This window comes from Varanus komodoensis, unplaced genomic scaffold, assembly GCF_004798865.1.
Source record: "Varanus komodoensis strain SLA01 unplaced genomic scaffold, ASM479886v1 scaffold11, whole genome shotgun sequence".
Lineage (NCBI taxonomy): Eukaryota > Metazoa > Chordata > Lepidosauria > Squamata > Varanidae > Varanus > Varanus komodoensis.
This window is the reverse complement of record NW_025335317.1, coordinates 16271764-16294547: the sequence shown is the minus strand read 5'-3', so window position 1 is coordinate 16294547 and position 22784 is coordinate 16271764. Positions and strand designations below refer to the sequence as shown.

The window sequence follows — 22784 nt, the reverse complement described above, 5'->3', positions numbered from 1 at the left end:
ATACCCCTCCTCTCTTATAAAAGATCTGGAATTTCTCCATATGTGCTTGAAGAAATAGAAATAGATTTCTGGGAGGGAAACTATAAGAAAATGCGGATAAACGCTTCCTTCTTTCCCTTGTTTGCTTTCCATGTTTTAGGTCCGAATTCTGTATGCTTGTGGATTCAGTGTGCTCTTAACAAGCTTTACTCACACTGCAGTTGACAACATTCTTCTGAAACTAGCAAAGTTCAAAGTAGGCTTTTTGCGGCTGGGCAGAGCACAGAAAGTTCATCCAGACATACGGAAATTTACAGAAGAAGAAATCTGCAAATCCAAATGCATTAACACTGTAACTCAGTTGGAAGAGCTCTATAATAGTCAAGTAAGAAAAATAGCTATTGGGCCTCAGACTTGTTTTTGTTCTTTCGAATATATATGTATTATATATGCATATATGTAAATATACATAATTGTAGGTGGCCTCTGTAATTGAAAAACCTTTACCACTAGATAGCACTAACTTTACTGTGCTGCCTGCTTACTTACAAGCTAAGTTTGTGAAATAAAATACACCTTTGACCCTCCATTGTTCAATGGAAAATATAATTGCTTGGAGAATATGGAAGTTTGCCCCTCTGAGATAAGCATTCTTTATTATGAAAAGTGAATCTAACTCTTAGGGTTTGACCATCAATAATTTAGAGGTATAAAGTTGTTTCATTTATAAATCCTTATTTTGACCTCATTTTTAAATCTTAAAGGCAGAACAAAGGCATGGATGCTGAGAAACAGCTTGCCTTTGAGAGATACTTGTGATCAACCCCTCCCCTCCTTGCATCCCTCCTGCCCAGGTTACTTAAAGTTTACATCATGCCTGTCAGCGTCCAAGGCTGGGGTGTCGGTGGCAAGAAACAAGACAGCAGCACAAGGATCGGGGCAACAGAACTTGTGGCAAGGCAAAGTCCCAAGTCCAAAAGCAAGGTTTAGTAGCAAGTCCAAGTTGTAATTGCAGGGCAGGGCCAAGAACCAAAAGTATCAGGGCAGAACAAGGACATGGCCATGAACAAGCCAAGCGTCAAGAACAGGAAGACAGAGCTGCAGGTACTTTGAGGCAGGATACATGGCAGGTCAAGATGTAGGAGATGAACTACAGCTACATATTGCTGAGGCAATATGGCAAGGAAGTATACAAGAAGGATCAGACAAGGTACAAGTGGTAAACTACACAACAAGAATGCTTCGGCCGCTGACATTAGATAGCAAGGCAGGATACAGGCACTACAGCAAACAGGAACAACACCTGCATTGCTGTGGCAAGTTCTGGAGGTTGCCCTTGTATAGCTCTTCCTCCAGGGCCCCCGGCTGGTGCTCATCAGGAGGCTGAGAGCCCCAGCAGGGCCTCCGATTGATCCTGTGGGCTTCTGGTTCTGAACATTAGGAGAAGTCCCAGAGCAGTCCGGATCTTGACAGTGCTCCATCTGGAATTCTCAGGGCAGGCAGCTATAAAATTGTTCTAAATGATATCTTCAGAGTCACCAGTTTTGCACTGTTTGTATTTATATTTGTATAGTATTTGTATTTGTATTCTAAATGAGAAACATTTTCACACTTTCAGGCAGAAGTTATTGTTACAAAACACGAAGGTTATTGTTTATATAGAAAACTAATTTTTCATCATTTTCCAGCCAGTTGTTGCAACAACATGCATGGGAATAAATCATCCAATTTTCACTCGTAAACAGTTCGACTTCTGCATAGTTGATGAAGCATCTCAGATTAGCCAACCAATCTGTTTGGGTCCACTTTTCTATTCGCTTCGGTTTGTGCTGGTGGGGGATCATCAGCAACTACCTCCACTTGTGCAAAATGCAGAAGCAAGGTAAGCCATGCTGCTGACAATAATTTATATAATGTATTAGTAAAGTATTTTGCAAGCAAATGACTAACTTTTTCTAATAGAGATCTTGGCATGAGTGAAAGTTTATTCAAGAGATTGGAACAAAACAAGGATGCTGTGGTACAGCTAACTGTACAGTACCGGATGAACAGGTATGTGAAATTGTAACTGCTGTTTAATTACTGCACAAAATAAGATTTCAGACCTAACTTAGCTTTGCTTTTTTAATCCTTTAGTAAAATTATGACGCTGAGTAATAAGTTAGTATATGAAGGCAAACTGGAGTGTGGCTCTGAGAGGGTGTCCAAAGCTGTAATCGATTTGCCGAATTTAAAAGAATTGAAACTGGAACAGGAGTATTGTTCGGAAATGTGGCTAAAGGAAACACTTGACCCAAACAACCCTGTTTGTTTTCTGAATACTGAAAAGGTAGATTTTTTTGAAAACAGTTCCATTTTTGTTTTCTTGTATTTATTAGAATTTGAAGATGAAAGACTTTGAAAATGTCATATTTCAGTGCTATTAATTCCCGTTAGTGTAGTTTTCGTCCTCTTTAATGTAAGCAAATTAGCTATGTGGAGTTCCTAAATCTAAGGTAATCTTACACATTGTTCTCCAGCCAAACACACAAAATTGAATCTGCACTGTTACAGACTTAAAATATGGTATTTGTCCTTGGCATAGGTTTCAGCACCAGAACAGACAGAAAAAGGAGGTATAAGTAATGTGACAGAAGCCAGACTGGTACTCTTCTTGACAACCCTGTTTATAAAGGTATCTATCTTGCATATAATATTTGGGAGGAAGATTTTCGTTAATGGGGTGGACAACCCCTGAAAACTGACATGTTTTTGGCTGTGTATGTATGTTCATACACTTAAGTGAAAATACAAGCTCTTCTGAACTTGCTGTTCCGAATACGCTGTTTCTGTGGCATCCATTTAAGGCCCTTTACTGCAAGAGTTAAAATCATGGTTCTCTTCTTCCTCTATGTACATTTTTAAAGAGTTGCAGATGAAATGGTGGGGAAATCACCAAAATTACTCACAAAATTCTTTCTACAAGCAATACAGTATGTGTATAGTTTATTAATGAGCTTGATTATTTGGTCACTGATGATTAACTTGAACAAGCCATGGTTAATTGAGGCATGGGTTGTCATTATGTACAAAGTCACTGTGTGTATTGCAATGTAAAGCCATAGATTTTCCTAAACCGCACAGTTAAACTACAGACAGCCAGTGTGGTGTAGTGATTAAGAGTGCAGGACGGGGACTGAGGTGATCTGAGTTCTAGTCCCCACTCAGCCATGGAGCTCACTGGGTGACTTAGAGTCAGGCACAGACTGCCTGAATTATGTAATTCAGCCTAACTCTCATATACAGTAATCATTGTGAGAAAGTATAAATATATTTTGGGCATAACTTTTTTATAACTTAATGTACCTTTTTGTTGGTACAGTCCTGTATAAAGCTGCAGTAAGATACTTGGGATGTAAAAACATTCTCTTGTTGAAGTATTAAGAATTTGAAATCATTTATAGTGAGAAATATTTGTTCTTATAATATCTCTTATATTTTAAAGTTTGGGCTTTGGGGCAAAGACATTTGTTGACAAGTGAAAAATAGATTCAGATAGCTTTCCCATTATTAATTCTTGCTCATACAGGACCAGAATTAAAGCCACCAAACTGTTCGGTGAAATATTGCTCTATAAGTGGTAAACTGGCAAACTTAACACAAACTATTACAAACAATATTAATATGTAGCTACTGAGGCATGTTATCAATGATTTGTAAATCTCCTGTTTTTCTGTGTACTTGTTGTTTGAAGTAGCTCTGGTTTTGATTACTTTGATACCTGCAAATTTTTGTATTTTTGTTCCTCACTGACAGTTAACATCTACATACTTTGTGTTTGTGGCATACCAATTTCCTAAAAGGTTTCTTGATAGGTTGTACCCTAAACGGACTAAACTGTTAGAGATTAATTATTTAATGTCTGGGTTTTTTTCAGGCTGGTTGCAAGCCATCTGATATTGGGGTCATATCTCCATACAGACATCAGTTAAAGATAATCACTGACTTGATGACAAATTCTTACATCAATAAAGTAGAAGTAAATACTGTGGACAAGTATCAAGGAAGAGACAAAAGTATCATCATAGTGTCTTTTGTAAGGAATAACTATGATGGAAATGTGAGTAGACCTTATTTGGAATCTTTCAGCAGTTCAGCAAACCTGTTGCTTTGCATCAAACCATTTTTTGAAATTTGAGGGTACCTTTTTCCATTTCCAAAAGAAATCCAGTCTAAATCCCATTGTGGATAGGCATAGTTTCTGAGTATGCTTGAACATTTATTGTTTTCATTGCTTCCAACAATGTTGAAGATAAACCCCCAGGCATCTGCCACCACTCCCATGCTTGGAGGTGCTCTAAGCTTATTTAATTTAATTTAATTTAAACATACATTTATGTCCCATCCTTTCTGACGAATGGCTCAGGACAGCTTACAGAGATTTAAAATATTACAACAATACAATGATAAAACAGTAGATATTAAATCAGTATAAAACAACACTTCATCAAACTAAGGGAAAGAGAGGAAGCTTATAGGTTTACTTTACTTTTTACACTGGATTAGTGCATGGGGGGCCAGGGCAGTGAGGCTGCTGGGTGAGAGCATAGTTCATGTGAGGTGTCTGCATAAAGATCCTTTACAAATGCATTACTATTCCTTCTTCTGTTGCAATGAAAAAAATGCAACTTGCTAATTTCTTACTGTATCCAGCAGCATTTAATGATAGTATCTGAAATAGTAGTTTTGATGGTTTGCTTATATGCAGATGTTTACTATTAGGCCAATTGTTCTTTCTTCTGATAGCTTGGAGAACTTTTGAAGGACTGGAGACGTCTTAACGTTGCTATTACAAGAGCTAAACATAAATTAGTTATGGTGGGCTGTGTGCCATCCCTATGTCACTATCCGCCTCTAAAGAAGTTACTTTGCTATTTGAAGACAGAAGCTTTAATATCCTTTTTTTCTGTACATCTTTTGCATATATGTTGTTTATTTTTTGTATTTATATCCCATCCTTCCTCACAAAGAACCTAGTTTTTGCCTAAACAAGTTATATTGAGTGTTCAGCTTCTCAACAGTACAGTTGAAATATTTTAAAACTAGAGACACTGCTAAAATTGCCCAAGTTATCCAGAAAAGAGACGTTTACATCATCAGTTTTGGCCTGAAAAGGGTGCACCTGCTTCCTTGTTATCATGGTTACATAACATAAACCATACCAGACCACATTTTTCCCTGTGCTCTACAGATTTGAAACAGGTCTGAATCACACTCCAGCCATATCTTGCTTAATCCCATTCCCTGTCCATCTCTAGATGTTGCTGGTATCAGCTGCATAAACAACAACCATATGTGCTTAATACTATGATTACCTGCTATTTTCCTCATTACCTAACTCTGAAACATACTGTATATACCAGTGTATATATGACAACCACCGAAAGTGAAAATAGCAAAGCAAAAATCACTAGGGGCCTTATATGCCAGATGAACAATTTCCCCTATTGTGGTTTGTCTTCCATGTTGCAGCCACATACCCAGTCCAGGGACTGATGCCTGCCCCACCTGCACACTCATCCTAGTGTGCCAGCTCGGCATACCGTGCTATTGGTGTGTCAGCTCAGCGTACAGAATAACTTAATGATGACTTCTTAAAAATAGTGGAAACTTAACAGCCCTTCTCCGGGTACCCTCCATGAAAGAAATTAGGAGGGTAGGTACTCGGAGGAGGGCTTTCTCTGCAGTGGCGCCCAATCTATGGAATGCGCTCCCCAGAGAGGTCCGCCTGGCACTGTCGTTACTTGTTTTTCGGCGCCAGGTGAAGACCTTTTTATTTAAACGTCACTTTAATTGTTAACAATATTTGCTTATTTATCTGGCCAGGGTGACTTCTTTTATATTTTATATTTTTATTTATTTTATATTGTTAATTTTAATTTTATATTGTTATTTTTGTATTTTATTGTATTTTTATTGTGTTTGTAAGCCGCCTTGAGGCTTTGGCAAGGGGCGGCATAGAAGTGTTCTAATAATAATAATAATAATAATAATAATAATAATAATTTACTGACCTTCCTGATTCCCCAGACCCGTGAGCAGAGCAGTTGGATCAGGTTGGAAATCATGAGAATTCAGCCTGAAGTGTAGTGCTTTCTGTCTCCTTACTTCCTGTTCTCTTCTGTCTTTTCTCTTTCCACCCACATATCATCCATTTTTGTTAAGAGTTTGTGAGTCATTCTACAGGGCACAGGTTCCCCGCTTCCCTAACTCTCAGAAAACTAATTTTCTTGTGGACATCACATCTACTAGGCTTTTTACAATGGGAGGCTCTCTCATCTGATCCACAGTTGTGTAGGGTTGTCCTGTGTCTGGATCCCTTTTTCTGTGCACAAGGTCAATGCCTTGTTCCACAGGTTGCAAGAGAAATTTTTACCATCTTTCTGATTGAATTTATCACATCCAAGAAATGGAACTGGCATATGTTGTATGTGTGCAGAGTGCTTTCTGATTGGATAGAACCTCTCAGCTGTGGAAATCTGAGGCGCTATTGGTGGCTTTTCAGGGAAAATTTCTTTTTTAAAAATATGCTTATTGAATTTTATTTTAACAAAAACAAAACTTATTGTTACACTAATATAAAATACAAATAATATAATAATGATAAACATATTTAAACAATACAATAATAACAGTTCTACCTCCACCAGGACCAATAGATACATACTACTTAATGTAAATGTATTCATTCAGGTTGCTCCATTACAACTCCCTTTCCGGAACTGCATTGAATCTTGTGATGGCTCACACCCCTTTCCCTTTATTAAAACATTCATTCATTATTAAAATAAATTCAAATATCTTCAAAATTATTTCTACTTATCAAGCCTTTTTTCCACTTAATATTGCAAGTTCACCTTATTAACAGATATATCCCAAACTTCTTTATACCAGTCATTATTTTTTATAATTACCTTTCACTTTTCATTTCCTTGCTATTGTTAATTTTACTGCTGTTAGTAAATTTATCATCAATTCTTTAATATTTTGTCCCACTCATTCCCTAAATAGTGACAATAATCCAGGGTCTACTTTAATATTTAGATTCAATATTTTACTAATTTCTTTGAAAACCATTTTCAAAACTATGTATTTACACTCCCACCACATATGGAAATATGTACCCACTTTTCCGTTACATCTGCAACATACATTGAATATTTAGTATTCATATAATTCTCCCAACTTTTATAAGAAAGAAAGGTTGATGAGAAAATTGAGAGCAAATTTGGGTTAATTAAAGTTGAAGGATGTACCTATCCAAGTATTTCAAGATTTATGTTTCCAGACTATATTGGTCAGAGGTTCATTGCAAGCACATAAAGATTACTCTGTTGAAGAATGACATTGAACATAGTTGGGGACACTCTATAGTTGAGAGTCTGATATAAGAGAAAATATCATAAATTCACTGGAACATGTTTTAAATTTGGTGCATGAATGATTATACAGAAAGAAAACCAAGGTGGATGAGAGGAATGACAAGTACATTTTATAGCATTTTATTGGAATGTAAAGTTTCACATTTATTAGGAGGACCAACATCATCCTCTCAAAGAATTTTGGGAAATAGATTTAAGAAGAAATATTAGTAATGAAGAATGGAGAGATTTGTGGGATGAGAGAATTTTAAAAAGTATGTCAATAAGAATTAAAACTTTTATACATTAATTCAGAAATGGTATTTAACTCTGATTAAATTAAACCTTTCTTTCTTATAAAAGTTGGAGAATCTTATCACTACTATCTATAGGGGTTAGCCTGGATTGATGTTGGAGGTCAGCACAATGTATTTCTCATCTGGCATCATTTCTTTAAGCCATGCAAGAACATCACTTCCAATTTACCTTTCTTCCATTGGTGAAATAAACCGTTCTGGTATATTTTTCAATTGTAAAATCCTTCTACAATCTCAGGCCTCCAAATCAAATCACCTTTTCCTCCCGTTCTGTTATTTTTCCAGAAAGGCAAAATATGTTGAGTGTATTAGCTTTAGCTAACGTATCTATTTCTGGGGGGGTTTCTTTTCCATCATCTTCACTTGATTCTCCATTTTTGTAAAAGCTTTCTGATTTTCTGTTTTTATCTAGTTAACAGTAGTCTTTCTTTGTTCATTAGTAACCTCTTTCAGCTGCCCTTTCAACTGTTTAAATTCCTGAGATTTTTTCATTATCTTTTTTCAGCCATTTTTTCAGCCATCTTTCAAACTTGAGTCCAGAATCTTTTAAAATGTTCTCATCTTTTTTTCAGCCATTTTGCTCCCTGAAGCTTTTTTCAGTGTCTCCATTCTCTGTATATGTTAACCTAGTAAGCTCTAGTTAGACTCAAATCAATGGTCTTCTTGGTTTATGTATCCTGACAAAATAAGTTTTCTGTTGTGGTTGTCTTTGTGACATCAATTGTTTGAGACCAACAAATCAGTAGTCCAAATTATGTCACTTCAAGCTTTATTTCATCAAATTAAAAACAGCTATGCATCAGAGGGATCTCTATAACCATACTGGATCAATGGCTTCTTTGTTATTGTTTTCCTTTACTCTAGAGTCAGCAATCTACATCAGTAGCTCAGAAATTTAGTCTGTTCTTTGTTCTTATCACAATTTCCATTATTTATGGCTTTTACATAGCCATATAATTCCATGCAAGTCTTTATATTATACTTATTTTAGGATTCAAGTTCACTGAACAATTTAAGCAATTGTGAAAAAGCTTTTACTTTATTTCACAAGCCTCAAGCCAGTTCTGTAATCATTGTTTACCATGTCCATTTCTGCACTGGAGTCATGCCCAGTCCAATTAAATTTAACTGCAGAAAGTATTACCTTCTGTGAGTCAGTCTCATTAATTAGCTTTAATTTTCAAAGTTCTTTCTCACAGCTGCTTTCCAGCACAGTCACCTTCCAAGTCCGTCACAGTCACTCCCTCCATTGAAGCTGTATCTTGTTTAAATTGGATTTTAAAAATTGAATTTACTAAGAATCAGTACCTTCTTATTAAAATCTTTTCAGGTAGGAAGACCCTTCCTCAAATCATGTGGACAAGCACCTACTATTTCCAGGTTACTATCGTTAATCTTAAAAAGGCATTAAGAGCTTTCTTTTAACCATTTAATTGTGGCCATTGACCAGCCCATCCCTCTTCAGGGGAAATTTCTGGAAGTGTCCAGTTTTATTTCTGGGTGGCTTCAAAATTGCATAGTCCAGGCATATCAGACCCTGGGTAAGAGACTACCAGAAGGGAGTGATGCTGATTCTCTTTACAAGGCAGGAGCGATTACAGAGTAATTTTTCCTTAGAGACAAACACGTGAGCTTCAATGGATATGTTTTCCAAACACTAAGATTCACAAATCTGCTTTTGCACTGGCAGCTTTCAGTCATAAGGTTCTGCAGAGAGTGGTGGTATAGGCAACAATTCTCAGAAGGTCCACTAACATCACAAGTGCTTGTACTGTATACCAAGGTGAGGAATACCCTCTGTGAGGTTCAGGAGAAAAGAAACATGTTCTTACTGTAAATTTCTCTTCTCTTGTTTCATTCAGGAACAGTTTTTTTCAATAAACTAGTGACTTCTGTCAGTGCCCTGTGGCAGAAGGCAGGAGGGTGGCAGTCGGTGCCTTCTGGATATGTTTTGTCATGTGAAGTTCCTGCTTGTTTCTTGTTCTGTCCTCTGTGCTTCAGCACAGGTTGTTTGGTATTCATTTTTTCTTTTAAGATACAGTAGCAAGTTAGGTTTTTTCCAGCAATCTCTGCAAGGTTGCTTCCAGTATTTTCAGCAAGGGGTTGTGGGATGGTTCTTGCAGTTCCAGTCCAATCTGGGGAATCAGGACTGATCCTTCCCTTGGAAAGGAAAGATTTGTTAGATGATCCTTGCTACTTGCTTCAGAAGGAGGTGCCATCCTAAGGTGAAGAATACTCTCTGCAATGCTCAGAGGACAGAAATGCACAGTAAAAAAATATTTTTTTCTTTTTCTTTTAATGACATGTGTTGCAAACTATATTTTCCTTAATATCGCTTACATTTTCAGTATTCCATTCGGATCGTGTGAAAGTGTCTTTCATTGTAACCTCCTGTGACAAAGGGACTTCGAGGAAAAAAAGTCCATTCACATGCTGTGAAAACTGGCAATTAGACTTGAAGCTGCCATATTGTCAAACAGAATTAACTTCAGATTAATAGTGAACACTAATAATACTTTATGTTGCTTCTTAACAGTTGACTATTGTAAAACCAAACATCACCAGTTACCTTATTACTAGCAAACACATCTATATTTTGAAGGTTTAAATTCCTTTTTGATGAAGAATGTCTGCACCCTTTGGCTTCTCATTTATAATGATGGTATGTGCAGGGGTGGGTGGGGAGACAAGACTTTAGGATATGATTAATGCTTTTGATGAATGAACAGTGGAATCTGCAAGGGCTTCTTAGATTTGCAGTCATGACTGGATTATTCTCCCTAGATGCAAAAAGGATGGACCTTTGATAAGAGATTTGATGTTTTGCTTTTGACCTGCCACTCTTATTTGAATAGCAATGCAATTTGGGCACATTCTTATGCATGTACATAGAGGAAAAAGTCCTATAATTCCCAGCATTCAAATTGAACTTTGGAGTTGTAGGACTTGTTTTTGTCTAAAAATCCATGATTGTGCCTTTAGGGACCTTAAATTAGTATCTGTCTAGTTTTACAATTTGATGAAGGCTGTTACCTTATTAAAACATCACATACAAATAAAACTTCACATACAAATATAAATAGGCAGATTTTATCCCTATGTACTATCCAATATGTTTTCCTGGTTTTTTTCCCCTTTCCTCCTAATGTGTTCCAATCTGTTTACATCTCTCTTCCATGCCCTCCTAACTTAAATATTTATATATGCAACTCTAAGAGTGGTTGGTTTTTATTAAGAAAACTTCTAAAATGGTTTTCCTTTTATAATGCCATAAGTTGCCATAATTGTCTGGTGAGGCAATTTCCTATTCCAAATATACTGTATAGTATTGTCAAAAAATCCCATCATAATTTAGTGCAGAGATTCACTTTTCTGTTTTAGAAATACCCCATAAAAGGTACTTTAAAAGTCAATACCTCAGGCATACTTTAAATTTGGATTGTACCCATTAAATGCATCACTGCATATAATTATGTTCCTTTCTGTATATATTATGTATGAATCTTCGTCTCTGATATGTAGAGCTCTTAAACCTACCTGTTTTAGTAATATATATAATAAAATGAAGTAACTATTATCTTTGTACTCCTAATATGAATTTTAACTAAATATATTTCATATATCACTGAAGTATAAATTTACAATCTTGGCAAACACTGAAACCTCACTTGTAAGTGAATCCTAGCATGGTTGCAACAAATTGCCTTCAGACAACCAAGCTAAGAACCTTTTGCAAACTGAAGCTTAAACGCCAGTTAAACAGTAACCTAGAAAAGGTTTAGATGGGCTTACTGTGTATTAAAATCAGCTACCGACTGCCAATACGTAATGCTAATTGTGCCAGCGCTACTGAATGGTTGGGTGTGTGCTGGGATGATCTGGGAACAAAATGGCAGGCGTAGATTGCAATATGGTATAGGTTAAGGTCCTAGTAAATGTTAAATCCCACTGCTGTACCATCCGTGTCTGCATCCCGCAGATGGGGGAGGTTTCTGATTCCTGTGACGTGCAATGGCTCCCCTTGTCCTCGTCCCCGAATATGCCCTCTTACGACGGGGATCTGCCAGCCGCAACCACAAAACCTTCCCCGGGTCGCGTTTTGCTCGGCCGGTCTTGGCACAGCCCTTCCGCTACCCGGCGTCACGTCTCCGGTCCTCCTGCCGCCAGGGGCGCAGCGGGCGAGGCTGCGTGGGGGGAGGCGGGGATGGAGAAGGAGGATGAGGAGGGCTGGAGACGGGCCGGGAAGGCAGCAAAGGCTGGAGGCTCGCTGAGCTGCTCGGGCAGCTGCTGCTCTTCGCCGGCCATGGGTAAGAGGAGTAGGGCGGCGGCCCCTGCCGGGAACAGCCACGGGGGAGAGGCGCCGCAGAGGGGAAAGGGCCGGGGAGCGGCTCGCTCCTCCGTAGCCGGCGCGCCGCAGGCTCTCGGGACGGAGCGGACCGTCCTCCTTCTTGAGAAAAGGTCATCCTTTGGAGCTCGGTTCTCCTTCGGCAGCTGCCTGCCCGTCCGCTCGCTTCGGTAGGGGCTGCGGCCGCCCCTCAGTTGCGGCTGGATGCAAACAACAGGTCGCCGCTTTCCCTCACCCCCGCGCTTTTCTTGCATTGAAGGCACCTCTCCTGGAGGGAAAGTCATGAGTCATCGAGGCCGCCTCGAAAATTTTTCGAGCCCCCACCCCACCCCGGCACCTCTTCAGGTTCGGGATTGAGACACGTCTAGCCCCGTTCCTCCGCGAGATCCATACGCGGCTTGTTATCTTGGATGTGCCGGAAAAGTGGGTTGCTCGTAAAATGGCTTCGGGGTGGTCGTGCTATGACGGCATTCGCGCTTCAGTGGCAGGGCTTCTTGAGACGTCCCATTCTCACGTACACGGGTGACACACGTGAGCGGTGTCTTTGAATTTAAACCTGTACGAGGCAGAGATGTATCGTCAGCCCTGCGGGGAACTTAAGACCGCTGACGCGAGGAAGCGCGTGAGCTGTCAAAGAAGTGCCGCTTCATTTATCCGTGAGAAATGTTTGTTATTGGGGACGGTACACGTTTTCAGAGGGGACACATGCCGGCAGGAGACGAAGCCCTTCGTGTGAACTGGCCGACTATATGAATCTCCACCTAAGTGGAAGGATTCCCAGCTATTCGAGAATGTTATGTATATACAGCACCCTCCCCCCCCCCGCCCCCGCTTATCTGATGCATAGATGGGGTGGGGGATGTGGAACTTGGCCAGAGGGGTGTCCCTCGGGAGGAGGGTTTACTTAACCCCCCCCCCGCGTCTGAATGTAGGCCTGGCTAATCCTGCCCCAAGATCAGCTGCCCCCATGTCTGCACTACAGCTGAAATCTATGCATGTTTAATCAGAATAAACAAAATCTCTGTTTTCAAAGTGCTTACTTGGATGTGACATAGTGCAGAGGATAGCAGCCCAAATAGAGTGTTGTAAATTGCAATGCAAGCATCAGCGTGGTCCTTATGTGAGTGTTGTTAATGAGGTACACCTAATCCTTGAGAACTAAGTCCAGAAATGTGCTTATTCACTTCTTTTCTGAAACTCATTTTTTCCTCTTGATGTCTTAAGACCCATTCTGATCATTTCTTTGTTAAATTTGGTGCTTTCATTTGCTCTCTTTAATTATCATTCTTAGCACTTACATAATGTTTTCAACTGCCCCAGTTACTTTATCTTAATAGTACTTACAACAAATTTATAAGGCACCTTCCTCTCCCTAACACACACTTTATGTTTTGTACCACAGCTCCCAGCATTTCTGACCACTGACCATGTTGGTTGCAGGATGAAGGGAGTTATACTGAAAAGCATCTTGGGGGTGCCCAGTTGGGAAAGGCTTCTATAACAGATAATCACTATAATATAAGCTGACTTGAAAGATAATAGCATGCAAACTACACAAAATCTAAATTCTCTGCCATTGGAAACAATCAGGAACAGAGAACTGACAGGTAAATTCTGAGATTTACAACTTCTGGTTGTAGCAATCAGCCTCAATTCTCTCCTTCCTGTCTCCAGCTTTCCCCCTACATAGATAAATGAAAGCACCCAAAACAGCTTATGTACTAATTTTACCATGCTAGAAGGGTTTCCTAAGCACCTAAATATATATTCTTTCTGATACTTACCTGAAAAGATTAAACATAGCTTTGAATTTAGGGTTGACTCATATTCTATCAGTTTCAGTTAGATGAAGATAGACTACTACCAGTAATGCGTAAGCAAGTCAATCCTATGTATCTTTACCTGGATGCAGCTCCCACACTGTTGGTTCGAGCATTCCCAAGAGCAGAAAGACTATACCCTTATTTATTTTAATAGAAAAAGTAAACAAACCACTCTGTAAAACATCATTAGATGAAACATTCCTTTAAAAGGATTGGTTCTGTATCATACTGATCTATCTCTAAGAAGAATACTCCTGCAGTTACTAACTGTAGCCTCCTGGATTGTCATGCTGTAAGTGATTACCACATTGGTCCTAAGGAGAAACAGGATCCAAAAATTTTAGATAGCATATTCTAGCATCAGTCTTAGTAGATAGCAAGGTTTTGAATAGTCCAGAATCCTGCATGAGCAGAGTTTTGTACTGCAAAAGCTTGCCACCAAGTGCCACAACAAGCTAAGGAGTTTAGCATATTTATTATATAAAACAGATGTTGAACAGAGCAACAATTGAATCATGTAAAGGTAGTTAAGACTTAAGTATAGTATGAAGTGTCGTACTTCAGAGTAGAGGATTGAGCCATAAAATAACAGAAAGTAGCAGATGCAAAAAACCGTAGCAAATACCTAATGAAGGTCTATGGAAGTCCAGGAATCCCAAGCAATGCTAGATGTTTCAAGCACTGATTTAGAATGGGACATCTGCCAGTGCTGCAAGACTACAAATAAATCTGATTCCTGCAGAACAGACATTTCATACAGACACATCCTATGTTTCTTAGCATAATACTTTCCTGTTTTTTCAACTTATTACTATAGATGTGGATACTATCATTGTTCTTTGATCACTAATACATTAATTTGGGTTAACTGAAACTTTTCTTCATGTTTAATTTTTATCTGTTTATCATTTTTAAGCTGTTAAAGACCCTACAGCTGTTGAACGAGCAAATTTATTGAATATGGCTAAATTGAGTATCAAGGGCCTCATCGAATCAGCTCTGAGCTTTGGTCGAACTCTTGATTCTGATTATCCACCTCTACAACAGTTCTTTGTTGTCATGGAGCACTGCCTGAAACATGGCCTTAAAGGTACAAATAACATTTGTTTTTAGCTTGTTTTCTTCATAATAAAACGTTTGAATATTTTATTTGAGTGTGCCATCTTAGCCTGGATGTTTTATTTTGCAGTGTGAGGCAAGCTATGGCATTATACAGAGGCACAATATGGTGCTTTCCTGTACTAGACAGCCATTCGTCCAAGAAGTATACTGTAAACTTTCCTGACAACAGTCAATCCAAGTGACTGTTTAGGTTCCTTAGCATTGATAAGAGCAATTGAAATCCACTTTTTGCTGGAGATTTTTACTTCCTTGAATGGTCCTTAAACTGATGTCTCTTTTACTTTCCTTCTTTGCTGAGTACTTGACTTGCTAATTCATCTTTGTTTTTTCTTATTTTGTTATCCTGTATAACATGGAGTACTCCATAACATTAGCTTCCCAATTGGCTGCAGTGGCTATGGAGAAGGACAGGTATACCAGAATAGGTATGCAATTGCATCCTTATCTGAACAGGAATACTACAGCTGCAGTTATCCATGCTTTGGTAATATTTGATCGCATTACTGGAGTGCAGTATATGTGGGGTTGCCTTGGAAAATGGCCTGGAAACCTCAGCTGGTCCAAAACAGTTCAGCAAGATTGTTAAGAGAGACTGTCTACTATTAGGCCAGTATTTGAACCATGTGCACTGGTTACCAGACAATGTCCAGGTCTGATTCAAAGTGCTAGTTATTAACATTCAAAGCCTTAAATGACTTGGGGCCAAGTTACCCAAAGGATTGTTTTCTCCCATATATACGTGCCCAAATCCTAAAATCATCCTCAGTAGTCCTTCTAGGGGATCCCCTACTAAAGGAAGTCCAGTGAGTGGCTGCTAGAAAGAGGGCCTTTTTGGTGACACCTCAACTATGGAATGAACTTCGCAGGTTAGCTTGCCTGTCAATTACATTGTACTCTTTCTGGCACCAGGGAAATACCTTCTTATTTTCCTAGGAATTCTGTTTGGATTTTTAATTTCAGGCAGTTTTAAATTCATTATCGTATTTTAACTCTTTGTTTATTCCAGTTTTCACTTCTATTTTATACTGTAGTCTTAACTATTTAATTTTTATGTTGTATTTTATGTTTTAAAATTATTCTGAACCTCCCAGAGATCTTTGGTGATTGGGTGGTATGAAAATATAATAAAAATACATTTGTTAAGGCAATATAAGTGTAAAATATTAAACACATTTGCAAATGTTCTTTTTACTCATATGGCTTTTCAGTAAATAGCTGTAAATAACTTTTAACCCATTAGCAAGTGTATAGAATCACTTGAGAAAAATAAAGCAGAAATTAAAATAACAAAATATTATGTTTTCTCCTGCTAGTAAAAAAATCTTTCCTAAGTTACAATAAAACAATCTGGGGGCCCCTGGAACTTGTGGAGAAGTTGTATCCAGAAGCTGAAGAAATTGCTGCTAGTGTTAGAGACTTACCCGGTCTCAAGTAAGTTGTATTGCCAATAAGGATTTTTAAATACAAATTATGTGTAGCATACTTGAATGTCTCCCCAGCTCCCTTGCTTTGCTTCTGTAGACCATGAGATGTCTAGGAGCACAGATCCAATTTAAACTCCTAGGGAACTCTGCAAATGAAATGATATTAGTACCCTAACTATTGAGCCCACAAAGTTTTGTGAAAAGACAAGGTGAACTCTATAGAGTGTTTTTGCAAGGAATGTAAGGAATTCTACCATGGCAGACCTTTGGTCCTTCTAGCCCAGAATTGTCTAGGCTGACTGGCAGTGACATCCTAGGGTTTTAGACAGGTAGGGGTCTTTTCCCTACCTTACTTGGAGATGCTAGTGATTACATGCAAGACCTTTGCTCAGTCTCTGAGTTAAGGCCCTTTCCAAGAACTATGATGAAAGAGGAAATCTGATAATAAAAAGCTAATGAACTTGCTGAGTCTGAAAAACGTATAACATTTGCAAGTGTCTCTACTTTTATTTGGATTTAAGAGAAGCTAAAATATTCAGACAATTTCCACTTTTATGTTATAAAGCAGTGTCATTAGTTCCTGTAAAACATACTGCTGATTTTTGTTATATTTTATAGTATTTAATGGGAGATTTACAAAGATTTCAGTAGCATAGAATCAAGAAAAACATTGTTTAACATGATCTGATTTATGAAGAGTTGCTCCTTAGTGAAAAGAATAAAGTAAGTTTTAAATTAACTAACATTACATTAGTGGGGAGAAGTGAGGGCAGAGGGAGAACCTTTTGTATGTAGTTCAGTTAGGTAATCATTCTAGAAAAGGCAGTCAAGCTGGATTGAATATCTCTGATTTATCCTTCCTCTAATTATCAGTATAATATATATGTTCTTAGACAAACTTTCAAACCTGTTTTCACGTAGACATAGAATGTGATTTCCAGAACTGTATAATTGTACACTTTCTATCTAGCAATATTCAACAGGTTTGAGGAGATTTTGATCACCAAGTTCTATCCCAGAATGAAGTGATATTGGAAATCTCACTGTCAGGGTTCCTTCTAGGATGAAGTGTGTCAGATTGCAGCACATGTCAGTTTGGTTAACATCAGTTGCCTTTTGGCTCCTTCTCCCAAATTTGTCTCCAAATCTGGCCCTTTGGCTGTCCCAGAGGGATAGTTGAGAGGGTAAAAGCCACTCTCAATATGTCTGGGACCAGCTGCTCCCTGGAGCATCCCTCAGCCACTGACAAAATGGCTTCTATCCATAGAAAAGTGCTTCCACCTTCCCTATGTTAAACCCAGGGCTTTTTTGTCATAGAACACACAGGAACGGCGTTCAGGCATCTTTTTTTCCAATGGATTTTACGAAGTGATTTTGAATTGTAGCAGATCAGCAGCAAACATCATTCACATAGTGCCTGCAGGCTGCTTTTGTGTCTGCCATCTGTTACCTGATAGTGAGATAGTGAGGGCGCTGCTCTGGGGCTCTGGGCTTGGGAGGCTGCTCTGTTGCTCGGCTTGGGATTGGTGTGTGTGGTCGCGCGCTTACTGCCCGCGCTTACTGCCGGCGACGTGAGTTCCGGCACTTTTTTTTTTTTTTTTTTTTTTACAAAAAATGCACTGGTTAAACCCCTATACTCCCTCAAAATCTATTTCAAAGTGTTGTGGGGAGGTAGGAGGATAAAAGAGGAAGGAAAGAAGGAGAAAATCCGATTTCAGTGTTGCGTTCTTGCCCACTAAACAAATGATTGTAGGGTAGACTTTGCTCTGTAATGGTATAATATAGTCTAAATCCTGGACCCAGTTTGGTCTTCTGTATCAAGTGTGCGTTCATCAAAATGAACTTGTTTAAGACTGTAGCTGAAAAATGTCTTTATGAGTTTTAGCATTTTGGTAAAATAAGAGACAACCAGCATATTAGAGAATGTACTTGACTGTGTTTGATTATGCTGAGATTGTGCTGAGCTGGGATTTACGCTGATTCATTGCAATTCCACAAAGGTCTATGGCTCACAACTAGGGCTGTAATTTCAGTTAGATAGAAATACTATTTATTGTGCAAATAGCATGAGGCATTCAGTATATTTGTCTTTTTGTTTGACTTTGACTTTTTTCTTGTTTACCTATTGTCTATTACATAGAGGCTGAGGTTGAATGTGAGACAGGAATGAAATTTGACATGTATGTTCAGACTGTGACTAGAATATTTGGTGAATCATCTAGGGAGCTTGAGCTATTTGGTGGTATAGAAATGTAATAAATAAAATTAAGTCTACATCCCAATTTCAAATAGGGGGAGGAAAATGTAAAATAAAATGCAGCATGATCTGCCCTGTACGTTGGATTTAAATGTGGTGTACACATTCAGGGCACAGTTCTATATTTTAGGTTCTAAACTATGTATGATGTCCATACTTGCTTTCAAAGATGACAAGGAGTAAGTAGGGACTCAATGCATTTTTAAAGCTTAGGATTTTGAATATAAAAGTATAAATTTGGGGTAGCCGTAAAATGATAGGTAAATAGTTATTGGATAACTGTATTTTTAGTTTTTTTTCCTATCCTTTATATTTTCTTGATTGTTCTTAGTATGATATCCAACAGTAATGGCTTTTTAAAGTCATTCTTATTTCATTTAGGATGATTTTGGTGACATTTTCACGAGCTTTGCACTGTGAAATAGTTTGTTGTAGTTCCATATTTTGGTTCTTGGGTAAAAGTAAAATACAGCCTGTTCGAGTTGGAAATTCTCTAACGTCAGAATGTAGACTTCTGTTCCTACTTACATTAGCCCCTGTATTTTTAAATATTTCTCCAAGATTAAAAAATAGCAACCTTCATTTTCTTTATCTCTTAAGGGCCTTTTCAAATGCCACTTAAAAGCAACTAGAATTATCTCATTTCAAGCATAACTTGTTTTATCTTGACTTTTTGAAGAACACTGTTCAAATGGAAATTAAAAGCGTTATGTGTCTTTTTATCAAAACCTGTTGTCTGTCGGTGAAACCTTCTGGTATGGGTATTTTCTGAACTATGTCCTTTTATCAGAACTTCACTAGGACGTGCTCGAGCTTGGTTGCGATTGGCACTTATGCAAAAAAAGATGGCTGACTATCTACGGTGTCTCATCTTTCGCAAAGATCTCCTTGGGTGAGTGCCTTTCCAGATTTTTATGGAAAAAAAATAGGTTCAATGCTGTACTTGCTACAAGAATTATACAGTTATATCATATGTTATCCTTATGATTGCTTAGAAATATGATTTTAAAGAAATAATTTGAGTTCAATAAATTAAACATTTCTTACTTTTGAGATATTAATGTAATACCTCATTTTCTTTTGCTACTTAAACTGGGTTATTGATCATATCCAGCCAATAGAATTTATAGGCTTGCCATCAGAATAAAATGCATTAGTATAAGTAATATAAAATTAAAGTGTATGATTGTAATTTATAACTTGTTTATTATTATTTTTTAGTTTAGAATTTTCTATTGTATGTGGGGGGTGATACCCAGTGGCAAAAATCCCAAGTGTCAAATTCAGTACTTGAATTTGGCTTGTGCAAACCATTTAATGATATATTACAACTTCATTTTGTGTGATCTTGCTTGTTCCAGTTGCTTTGCTTATGCAACTGTTAGTGGAACATGTAACCATTTTTGGAACACCACCACCTCTTATATTTTTTTCCATTACGGTGAATTCAACCAAAAGGTTCAGATGCACAGGGGTGCAGAGGGTGTCATAACTTCAGAAGCGACTATGTATGCAGTATTCTACTGAGTAAAGTGCTGTTTTCACCCCAACAACTTTGCACTTTTAGACTTTAGACTTCAGACTTTCCTCCTGAGGTGGTATATGCTGAATTTTCCTACAGAACTAAACAGGATTTAAAAGTTGCAAATTTGGCTGGTTTACATACTTAAAAATAAAGAAGTATTTTATTTATCTTTATTAAGTGGCAAACTTCAATTGCAATATTATGTAGTAAACTGTAGTGGGTCTGGCTTTGGGGCCCTTTGGGAGTACCAGTCATAGTGGCTGCTGTCCAGTTCATCCTTATGAGAGAGTAATGCCTATTGAGTTTAATGGACCTTAGTCCCATTGAAGATTGCACTGCAACTCAGACTTTAAGAGTCTTGAAAATAAGTTCAGTAACACAATTGATTGAGAATTTAAAAATCACTTAAATATTTCACAGTGTCTTACAAAATAATTCAAATGTATTTTACAGTGAGTTTTATGAATATCATGCACTGATGATGGAAGAAGAAGGAGCAGTCATTGTTGGGTTACTTGTTGGTTTAAATGTAATAGATGCAAACCTGTGTGTAAAAGGAGAAGATTTGGATTCACAAGTAAGTGAGCCTGAAGTTATGGTCTGATACTTTGCCTTGAAATCTAAGTCTTTTTGAACGAAATAATAGAGTATAAGACCAAGCTGAACAGACAGTATGCAGTATGTTAGAAACCCTTAAAAGGCAAGAATCACTTCCTCGTTTGGATTGGAGTAAAGGCTGGTTCTTCCTGAAATGAAGCAAAGTTATTTATTTGGAAGCATGGGCATATCATAAAAAGTGCTTGTTCATAAACTTTTGTTTCTAGAGAATTAGTTCATCATAAAACTTTTCACTGGACTACACAGTCCTGTAAAATGATGTATGACTGTATTTTCCCCTTTGTTTGACTGCCCTGCAGGTTCCTTAGCATTTAAAATAGTACTGTCTTCAAAGTATATTAAAATGTGAGGGCTTGGGGCTAACAGCTGTGCACCATGTATTTCTTCCCATCTTTTTAATGTGCAGATCTGTATTTTTCTGCTAGGAAGAGGGAATGCATCTTTGTTACCCTTCCATATAATAAAGTATTTATTGAAACACAGCTTTCAAAGTGTGGAATGGGAAAATGCAGCATTACGATTTGGGTGGACAACCCCTGGCCCCACAGAGGCTTCTGTGTACTTTCTGATGCAGCTCCAGCTGCCCCATTGCCTTTCCTTGTAGGGCATGTGGAACCAGATGTCAGGGAAGTCACTGTTTCAGTGTGTCAGGGATGAAGACTTTCCCAGTTTCTACATTCAGTCTTGGAAAGTAGTTTCTACACTCAAATGCAAACAGGTGAAATTGCAGAAAGGATAAATGCTGGGAAAATACTGTATTGTACAGATTGAAGACTTGTAAAATGCATACAACCATTCACAAGTCTCTGAGATTCATTATGCACAGTACACCTACTTGTCAGTGGTAGTATGCATTCATGCTTGCTTGCTGCATCTCAAGGACAGTTTCAAAAAATCTAAATAAATTTTGCAGTCTGACATAACTTATTCACACATTATTTTCCATGCATTATGCTTTAATTTTCTCTTCGTTCATGGTTTTATAGGAAATAATCTCTAGTGACTATAGGAATTCAGACATAAAAAGAACATCTCAAAATAGTATGCTTACACTTTGATCCAGAAAACCTTGCTCTGTCCTTAGGGGCATTTTAAAAGACCTGCACACTGCTCACATGGACTATAATTTTGGCATCTATGCCCCACTGCACTCACACAAGTTCTCTGGGCATACCTCTGGCTCAGTATTGTAATCTCAACTTGATTGCTTAAACATTTTAATAGTAGCAGAGTGTCAATACTGAATCATTTTGTAGTTACTTATGTATTGAGACATTAATGATATGGTTAATATGTATAATTCTTGCTTAATTGAATTTGATGGCTAAATTTTCATTAACACCAGACAAGTGAAAGTTATAACCCTAGCCTTTCTTTTCTTTTTTGTAAAATGTGAATAAATCTGTTTCTTCTTAGGTGGGTGTGATTGATTTCTCGATGTACTTAAAGAATGAAGATGATATTGAAAGCAAAGAAAGGTGTGTGTTGTGTACCTTGAGGTTCAGCATGTTGAATTAAACTGTTGAAAAATCCAACACATTAGAGTGTATTCAGAGATTCCTTTTCTTGGATGGAATATTCCTTCTGTCAGGGGAAGAGAACCTTTGGATCCAGCTTATTTTCTTTTAGCAATTCTAATCAACTATCACATTTAATACTTCGAAAGGGCGGGTGGGGTGTACATTTTTTCTGTAAGACTTTGCCATGGCAGTGGTGGGGGAGGTGGGTAGTAAAACTTGCCTTGCTTTGTCCGGACTGCTAAGAGGACACTTACATGAACTTCTGTTCTTCTTTACTGAAATTTACCCAAGCTAAATATGGACTGAGTTAATTACGAATCAGATTTGAGAACTCTTATAGGTCAGCTCCTCAGCCTCTTTCTCTTCCCTTATTAATTTTGCTTTCTCTTTCCTTGTACGTTTATGAACTTCTATGGTGAAATAACATCTTTCAAAATAATAATTGAAAAAGATT

The 22784-nt window shown here is 37.9% G+C and overlaps 2 protein-coding genes across 8 annotated transcripts in view; both read left to right on the top strand.

Moving 5' to 3' along the window:
• DNA2 (DNA replication helicase/nuclease 2) overlaps positions 1-10304 on the top strand; it is a 31122-nt gene extending 20818 nt beyond the window's left edge. The window contains exons 14-21 of the mRNA XM_044420069.1: positions 140-364; positions 1668-1861; positions 1942-2031; positions 2116-2308; positions 2564-2653; positions 3896-4078; positions 4765-4926; positions 10233-10304. Coding sequence (XP_044276004.1) covers positions 140-364; positions 1668-1861; positions 1942-2031; positions 2116-2308; positions 2564-2653; positions 3896-4078; positions 4765-4926; positions 10233-10304 — 1209 coding nt within the window. The remainder of the gene's footprint in view (positions 1-139; positions 365-1667; positions 1862-1941; positions 2032-2115; positions 2309-2563; positions 2654-3895; positions 4079-4764; positions 4927-10232) is intronic.
• Positions 10305-11882: 1578 nt separating this feature from the next.
• The window catches only part of RUFY2 (RUN and FYVE domain containing 2), a 33852-nt gene continuing 22950 nt past the window's right edge, over positions 11883-22784 (top strand). For 5 of the 7 annotated variants that reach the window (XR_006413773.1, XR_006413774.1, XM_044420445.1 and 2 more), the window contains exons 1-6: positions 11883-12003; positions 14781-14954; positions 16300-16417; positions 19458-19559; positions 20646-20769; positions 22227-22288. Coding sequence is in view for 5 of the 7 variants with exons in the window: in XM_044420445.1 (XP_044276380.1) it covers positions 11901-12003; positions 14781-14954; positions 16300-16417; positions 19458-19559; positions 20646-20769; positions 22227-22288 (683 nt within the window). In the remaining 2 variants the exon portion in view is untranslated. Of the gene's footprint in view, positions 12004-13443; positions 13649-14780; positions 14955-16299; positions 16418-19457; positions 19560-20645; positions 20770-22226; positions 22289-22784 lie in introns of all 7 variants that reach the window. The other 2 variants (XM_044420447.1, XM_044420446.1) reach the window with 2 other exon arrangements.